The sequence below is a fragment of the Athene cunicularia genome (assembly GCF_003259725.1).
Source record: "Athene cunicularia isolate RWA chromosome 14 unlocalized genomic scaffold, athCun1 chr14_part1, whole genome shotgun sequence".
In the NCBI taxonomy this organism is placed as follows: domain Eukaryota; kingdom Metazoa; phylum Chordata; class Aves; order Strigiformes; family Strigidae; genus Athene; species Athene cunicularia.
The window spans coordinates 11702485-11711179 of record NW_020799118.1 but is presented as its reverse complement, the minus strand read 5'-3'; the positions used below and the strand labels follow the sequence as shown (position 1 = coordinate 11711179).

The 8695-nt window shown below is 46.5% G+C and overlaps 1 protein-coding gene across 1 annotated transcript in view; it reads left to right on the top strand.

Moving 5' to 3' along the window:
- Positions 1-7789, top strand: part of FBXL18 (F-box and leucine rich repeat protein 18) — a 25161-nt gene extending 17372 nt beyond the window's left edge. The window contains exon 5 of the mRNA XM_026858896.1: positions 1852-7789. Within this exon, the coding sequence (XP_026714697.1) occupies positions 1852-2008 (157 nt within the window). The 3' untranslated portion in view covers positions 2009-7789. The remainder of the gene's footprint in view (positions 1-1851) is intronic.
- Positions 7790-8695: the final 906 nt, after the last annotated feature.

The window sequence follows — 8695 nt, the reverse complement described above, 5'->3', positions numbered from 1 at the left end:
CCAGCATCAACCCCAGGCTGAGTCTAATTGCATGCATAAAGAAATTCTAATCAGCATACTTGCAGCTGGTGGTGGTGGCTGATCTTTCCCGCCCTCCTTTTGATCAAAATGCCTTTTTTCCTTTCCTCTCACTCCACCAAGTCATTTGCAGGAGTCTGAAGTGTACACTAATTCAAATAAGGAACTCTTTCTAACTGCATGTTGAGAACTGATAATCAATGTCATCTTTAATTTTTCTTACATGGTTATCCCCTTTAATGGAGTGTGCCACAGTAACGGAGAATAAATCTGCTCTGGGTTAAGCTAGAGATTGTTATTTATTTTTCTTTCAGATCAGAGATTAATATTGCTGTATGACCATTGGCACTAACCTCTTTTTCCATAGCAACACTAAAGAGAACATAAACTATGAGTCATAATTTCTCTCTGGAGGACTTTTTTGTAATTATGATCATTCCACAGTTCCTAAAATATGTTAGCTGATATATAGCTTTGGTATAACAGCTTTGATTTTCCTTCGTTTGAACACACAGGCAGAAAGAAGAGACTTCCATTATTTTCTCTTTCTCAGGCTGAGCTAAACACTACACAAAGTACCATACATTCATTATTCATTATAGCTGCATGGCTCCTAAAAACTCTACAGCAACGTTTTCTTTATAAAGGTGGAACAGGTTTCCTTGCTTTCAGTAACCTTAAATGATACCGACCTTCTAAAAGAAAACTTGTGTCCTTCCCAACGTGGTTAGCAAATTGGGGTCTGACAGCTGGAACTGATCCAAACTGGAAGCTGTATTATATTGGGTGGCAGCAAGGTAGCACACTAGCATTGCTCCTCTGCCAGTCAATAGCTTTAAACTCTCCAACATTTCCTCTCCCACAGAACATAGCTGCAATATACAGCCCAAATTCAGTAATAATCGTGATTCTTTTTACATTGTATAAGTGGCTTTAACTTTGGCTATTCTCTTCCTATGCTCTGTAATTATAACTCTGCTGCTCCTCTCATGGTGTCAGATCAGGCTTCTAGCTTGCAAGGTCTGGGATGTGTCCTAGAAGGCAGACCCAGTGGTGTGATGTTGGCAGGAAAAGCTGGGAGGGCAGGAGGAGAATGCGAATTTCTCTAAGAGGGGAACCAAAAGATTGAGGTTCTAGATTCAGAAACTGGAACCCAAAATTCAAGTGGCAAACGGAGATGCTTGCGCCGTTTTCTGTTAAGGCAAATTCCTGCCGTGCCAAGACAGGTTTTCTGCAACTTGAATTAAAAAGGAGGCTTCAGTGCATATGTGTGTGTGCTCACACACTTCAGTGCTTATCTGTAGATCTGAGTTTTCTAAACTTGCCTGTGCTCTAATTGCAGAGTGTAGACTCTGCATGCGGAACAACCCAGCCTGAAGTGATAATCCCAGGCTCAGCCCCGAGGGAATGCCTGGCACTGCTCTGGCCTGATTTTCTTAATGGCTCTGCAACTTGCTGCTGGTTTGTAGGTGGTTTAAATTGTTATCTCTGAGCACCTTGCCCAGCTTGGGCAGAGCTCTGAGGATCTCTGATCCTCTAAAAATACCTATATATTGTGATTTATTAATTTTGTAAAACTTCTTCCCTCTCCATATTAGGCCCAATTTGAGTTTGTCAACTTAACAGACTCGCTGGAAAGGGGTGCAAGCCCAACCTGCACTCCCTGCGGACACATAAAGAGGAGAGTGGCAAGCCTTGACTTCCAGCTGCCCCTCCTGTCTCCCCTGAACAAGCCTTGCCCCCACTGCTGCATGATCTATATCCATGCATTCCCATGCTCCTGCACCAGAGAATTTGTATTTTTCCTCAGCTAATAACCTGTGTCTGATTTAGTTTCCAGGCGGACCGCCCTGCATTAAATGTCGTCATTTTCCCTCTGCTTCATGAGGACTTGACAGAGGTCATCAGAGATGTCCCCATGCGGCACTTGGATGAAATTACCTTGTTTAAAAGCAGAGTGGCAGAGGAACCTCCCAACTTATGGTGGTGACTGTCACAGCATGGAGAGGACAGTCAGCGTGAACACATGAAATAGCTTCTTCTTGGCCTGGATTCCCTATCTTCAGCTCCTGGCCACCTCACTGGATGCTGTACAATCACTTTAAATAGGTGCAATTGCAAAATTAAAAAAAGATGGCCCTCTGCAGTGGGGAAACATCTATTGGATATTGCTGCATCTGAAAAATCCTATCTCAAAGGTTTCTGGAATCTGATGAGTATTTCCTTGCGGTTAATATGAATTGTTTTGTTATTTTACTGAAGTTAAAGGTAAGAGAAACTGAATTAACGATGCTCTTCCCCCTGTGTCGCCTGGTGTATTTCCTAAGGGTCCCTGTGTACTTTGGCAGTGTGCTTTGTGATATTGGTGGAAATCATTCTTTGCTTCAGTCTATTTTCGGCAAAGTAGAAAGCCTAAGCCAGTTAAGAGGCACAAAAATGTGTTGCTCAGTTGAAGTGCATCACATCTTTTCTATGTTACAGATAGGCATTTGTCGTCACACACATACAATCACAGATATTTAAAAGTTTTTTTTGAGTGAGAAGTACCACAAGGACTCTTTTTTTATATTTGAATAACAAATTAAGGTCATTAGCACCTTGACCATGGTATGTTCTTGCTGATGCTTTTTCCATCAGTCTGGTGGAAGAAGTTCTCAGCTCTTTTGGAAATCCTTGTCCTAGGGTAGATGGTGCCTGCAGTGAATAAGTTGAGACTCTGGTCTGATTTAAATGGAGTCTGTCTTGCAGTGTAGATGGGAATGTAGTGTTCCAGTTCTGTCCTTAGATCCCATGCCTTGAGCTCATGCTAATTTTAGAGATGTTATGAAGTATTTTCACAGTGTGATTTCAGTCAGCTTCTCTGCTCCACAGAACTTCCTCAGGCATTAGTAGTGGTCTGGATCACTTTCATATTGCCTTATTTACTGAGCACTTTTGAAAGCATCAGACAGCTGTACCAAAAGCCAAGCAACGTACTCCTGGAGCTACGTTTCTGGGCGGCAGTCGGATTTCCCTTCTGCTGGAGTATTTTGTGGTAGCACACTGGGTCTGTCTTCTGCAAAACAGCTATCAACCAGAACAGTCTAATTTCTCCATCCAAATGCTCCCTGATGTGTTGAGCAGTGTTTTTCTAGGGAGATCCAGTGTTGTCCAAAGATGATGTCCCCACCTCCTTGTCAGCATTTTCTACACAAGAGGCAAATGGTGTTCTGCCGTCAATGGTTCATAGGAAGCTTGGTCTGATGGGATAGTTTTGAGACCAAAATGCATCTCACAGCTTCGGAGGACTTTCCATCCTTATTTTCCCATCGATCTGGTGTGCACCTGCCTGGAAATCTGTCTTGCTGGTGTAAATCTTGAACCAGACTGCGGTAACCTTTGTGCTCAGATAGGTTACGGTGTTAACGAGCAGGTTAATGTTAGTCTTCTACTAGCGTTGCTAAAACTAACCTCTGCATGTGTTTGCTGTCTGCCCTGAGTTTCTATCTCTTCCCCCCTCAGGCCAGGGTGCCAGCAGCCGTCTCTGGTTTGCAGTTGGTGTCAAGGTGGTGAGGCCAGCTCGTGCTCCTCCGGGAACGGCTGCAGCTGAGCTGCGATCGCTCCTGAAGTATTTGAGACTCTGCCTCAGGTTAGACACCGTGACATGCCGGTGAGTGTGAGGAGCTGGTGCCCTGTTCTTGGCATCATGCCACTGTTTTCTCTCCTGCTGTCCCAACGAGGTCATTCTTTCTACCTCTTGTCATATTATTCACCTGTTTGAATCCCTCTCTCTCTCTCTCTCTCTCCAACAGCTTTCTTCTCTCCTTCTCCCTCAGCAAATCAGATACACTTTTTGGCAGGAACACGAGCCACTGCTCTGTCCAGTTCAGGCTGCTTCAGCTCTGCCTAGTTTTTGTCTGGGAGTTAGGCAGGGAGTTTGCAGAGCTGCTTTCTCCTCTGTGCTTGAAGCATTAGTAAAGCTGCTTTCTCCTCCTTGTGCCTCAAGGAAGTGCAGAGGGAAGACTGAGGGTATGGAACCAGCTCTCTAATGCCTAAGGGGACCTCTTTTGTTATGTGCTGCAGGAGCGAGGCCATTCCCACCCTCAGCCAGGATTTCCCCTCCATCTAGAGGCTGTGGCACCAGCAAGAGTTTGGCAGAACCACCAGCTATCCTGTTCCTGTCCCACTGGAAAACCTGGGTTGGGGTACAGCAGTATGTGAAAATGCCTGTTGCTTAATGGTGGTGTTAACCCTTTGGTCTTGGAGGTTAGAGTAACCTGATGAAACAAGCTGTACCTTTTGGTTGGCAAAGCGATACCCATCTGCCTCGTGTCTTGCTAGATCAGGGTAGGCAATCAGGCATGTTTTATAACGCCATTATTCTGTTGCCTGGAGTATGATGTTTAGACATCTGTATTCATGCAAGCAGGTCAGAAGTCCTGATGCAAATGTTGCCAGTTATAATCGGGGCTAGGAAAGGTCACCCACAGGTAATAAAGATAGCACCACAAATAGTGATAAAGAACTAAAAACTCCTTCCACCCCCAACTCCCCAACTCTGGGCCAATGCTTGATATCTCTACTACAAATCCTCTTATGGTGAGTGAGAATTTCCGCTGCTTCTGCACTCCAGGCAGGATTCACCAGATGTTAATAATGTGCTTATTTTCTCTAAGTGCTATTTTGGCATCGGTGTTAATTACAATTTATATTCTGCAACATTTACACTGGGAAAAGAACCCACCCTAATAGTCCCCAATTGGCAGAGCCGGGCTATTAAACATAGCACCATATGTTCTGAGCAGAGCAATATATGGGACTCGGAGCCCACTCAGTGCTGAGACTCTAGCGTGCAGTGTTAGAGGAGGAGAAGAGAACAGAGAGATGGGTGTTTTGTTCCTAGCTCTTATTTAATCTGAAATTCCCCCTTTTCTCTGGTCTCTGTCCCCATCTCTCCAGAAAACTCCCTCCCGCTATCTGTGAGCATCTAATAGGGTGATCTCTGAGCCTGCTGATGCCACTGTCCATAGTCTAAAATAAATGAATTCAATTACAGTCGGTGCCCTTCTCGCAGGGAGTGCTTCTGCAGGATTCCCAGTCCCTGCTGCCGTGTTTCTTGCTGCGCTCCAAATCAGACCTCCCATCTTTGGGGACTGCAGAAGAAATCTTTGCTTTGACTACCAACGAGGTGTCTGCGCTTCTCTGGGAGAAGCATATTCTGGGACAAAGTGCCATTAGTGTGTAAAATCAGAAGTTGTTTGCTGCTCTGCTAATGTCCAAAGTCTTGTTTAGCAAAGTGACATTTGGTTCCTGCAGGCTGGAAGGGTCTAGACCTGGAGTGACAGTGGTTTTGGTGTGGGGAATTAGGTGGGGTGAAGTCGTCAGCGTTTTTGTAGGTTTCTTAGGGCTGTAGGTTAAAGGATTGCTTTCTCAGCTGTTTTGCAAAGCTGATTTCATGGTCTCTTTAGAAAACAGCAGTGTGTCCACTGCTCAGTTTGGAAAGGGGGCTGCGTGGCAAAGCCTCTCCCTTCAGGAGAGCTTGGGCGGTGGTCGCTTGTCTGCTGGGGAGGTGGTTTGGCAGGAGAAGAAGAGATGGGAGTGAGAGGGGGCAGGACTGTGCCATGGACCTCAAACTGGAAGCCAGACACACACTGTGAGACTTGGTTTCCCCACTTGTGAAAGGGGAGGAGGCTCACCCGCCCCACACAAGGGACCTTGCAGGGGTGCAGAATGTTCTCCCCTCCGGGTGAGGTGCTGCTCCCTTGGGAGCAGAGGGCAGGGCTGGGGCTGCTAATGCAGGCTGACGGGTAGCAGAGCAGCGACCCTGCTCGCTTTAATTCGCATGACTACCTCCTCCTCTGCTGAGGCATGTGAGACTCCCAGGGGAGCAGAGCAGGATCTGTCCCTTTGCCTTGCTGATCTTCAGAGGCATGAAGGTCCTGGGGTGACGTACAGGAACGGGACTGTGCGTTGTGGGGTGCTGGGTGCTTTTCCCCCAGCAGCCCTTTTTGAGGATGGGATATCCCCCTGTGGCTGCAGAAATGTGGGGCTGTTCTGTTTGTGGAGTTAACTGGTGCGGAACGGTTGTTTCGGCTGCTTAAGGGAGATGCAATTCCCCCTTGGCTGGTCCCAGCGGAGAGTGTCCAGCCGAAGCTCCTCTCCCCTGTCTGCAGGGAGCCCCGTGCCGGCAGCCAGGCGAGCCAGGCGGGGTGTTGCAGAGGCAAATCTCCTTCCACTGCAGCTCTCCTGCCTCTTTGATTAGATGCGCAGGCAGCCGGGGTACTCTAGCAGGAGAATCATTTCCATAGAAACCAATTGGGATGTTGTACAGGGAATAATGATTAATAGTGAAGAGATGTTGCCTCAGGCCCTTTTCATTTTTTAGGGGGCAGCGAGGGACAAACTGGAGCACAGGTGGGGGGACAGGCAGGCTCGAAAACTAATGGAAACCATCCCTTCCATTAATTTCCAGGGCAGGTTCCCCTCTTCTCCTCCTACCCTGCCCCCCACTGCTACTTCCCAGCTTTCGTCAAATTTTCAAAATGGCTAACCTGGTTAGAAATAATCATAATAATAAAAAAGGATGGATGAGGTCTGACTACTAACATTGTTGCTGTTAGCAGCAGGATTTCAGCCATAAAACATGAAGCAAGGGAGGCATTGACCTTTCCGCTGTTTGAAATGAATGGAGACATCAATATCTATTGTTTTGTGGCATTGACCTCTGACGCTCTTGTTTCGCCCTCCCTTTTCTTTTTTTTTTAATTTCCCCCTGACACTCGAGGAAAGGGGTCAGTTTGTACCATCTATTGATCCCGATCTTACTTGGTGATAGGGAAATAATTAGAATTTTAAAGATCTCTGCTGCACGCTGGTAAAATACATAGATGCACACTCTAAGCCCCTGCTTCCTGCGTTGCATTCTCCCCCCTTCCTTGCAGAGAGATTCAAAGCTCACAGATCTGAAGGAAGATGGATCAATATAGGTTTAATCACGATGGGGTTTTTATTTCAGTTTTTTACATAGTAAAGTGTAACGTTTTATGTTAATGTTGTCGGAGTCTGGCTGCCTGGTGCCTTGTTTTATTTATTGTTTTAAGTAGCCCCTTCTTTTGTGAATTTCATCTATGTACAGAGAATGTGAAATCAGGCATTGCTAATTAGCTGTATGACAATTAAGTAATGTAGCACAAAACCATTAGGACACTGGATTTGTTTTTGAAGTTTGTCCTTTGAAGTGGAAGCTGCAACTCCCTGCCCAAGGCTGCTGGGGAAAATGTTTTTCTATCAAAACTTTCTTTGAAAATAAAATGTCAGTGTAAGAGTCCCTATTTTTGTCGTCTCTCCCTATAAACAGCGGGTGGAAATTGTTTCTTATTGTAAAAACTGTTGGCATTGATAGAAAGGGGAATTCAGAAAAGCATTAAATGGGCAGTTGATCTCCAAACACCCTTGGTTCTGGTAGAGATGTTACCAAAACCGTTTGTTTAGCTTGTTGAAAGAGAACGGTGCTACTTTAGGAGAAAAGTCACAGCCAGCAACCTGGAGGTGGCAAAGGGAGGTGACCCTCAGAACTGCGGGTTCGCCTCTGACACCTCAAGTGCCATCAGGATGCGGTGCAGCCTGGTTGCAAATACCGACAAGCTCCTCGGTTCGGGCTCCTCCATCTGTGCACTCGTTTGACATTTGTGTTTGCATCTGGCCCTTTGTTCTAGTAGTGAGTCGAATTCTGAATGTGCAACTTTCATGTACGCTGGTGGCATGTAAAACTTCAAATAAAGAGTGAAACTGATTTTGAACTGGGTCTCTCTTGTTGCCTCCTGCCTCTTACTTCCCTTTAAAACCGAAGCCATCCTCCTAGAAGGCATGTTTTGGTGTGTCACACTCTAAATTTAAGTGAAATGAGTTGCTGTGGTAAGGTGTGTGTGGGCAGGGACATGCCTAGGTGTAGCCCCAGTTTGGACTGGGAGCTGTGGAAGCGTCACCCACTGGAAGCACTGGGGTGAACTGTGCTAATGGGGTTCACATCCCTGTTCCCACAGGTCTGAGGTTTGCGAATGCTGCTCTGTGGCATGTTAAAGAAGCAGCTACTTTGTCTTTAGGAAATGCTTTTTCTCTGTGGACCTCTGAGTGCTCAACTGCTGAGCCATGTTGCTATGGGACAAAACAACGGTTATCCCTGGGTAAGTGAACCAAAGTGACTTGCAGAACATCCACTGGTATGGTGGGAGGCAGCAGCACGTGCTGCTCGTGATGAAGGCAGCTCTGCAGGCATTCACCTGCCCTGGCAGCAGTAGTTCTGCCCTTGCAGACACAGCAGATGCCTGGTCCCTGGATCCCGGGAGCCTGCAGTGGTGGCTGAAAGCATATTGCCACCAAATATTGGAGGGGAGTGGGATGGATGTGCTGGACCACAGCCCTGTGCACAATCCAGCTGGAGCAGCGCCAGCCGCTGGGTTTGCCTGCGTGGAAAGGCTGATCGATGCTAAAGAAAATGTGCATCCTATTGAGCTGTTGTTGCTCTTTCTAGGGTGCAGGATATGATGCGTGGGGAACCCAGGCTTCAGGTACTTGCAGCATCTACTTTGGGTTAAAAAAAAATCCACAAAATGAACATGCAAGAGGAGCAGCTTGGGGGAAAATGGTGCAGCTTATGTACCCATGTGCTTAAATCAACTCACACCAGGGAGGTGAAGCA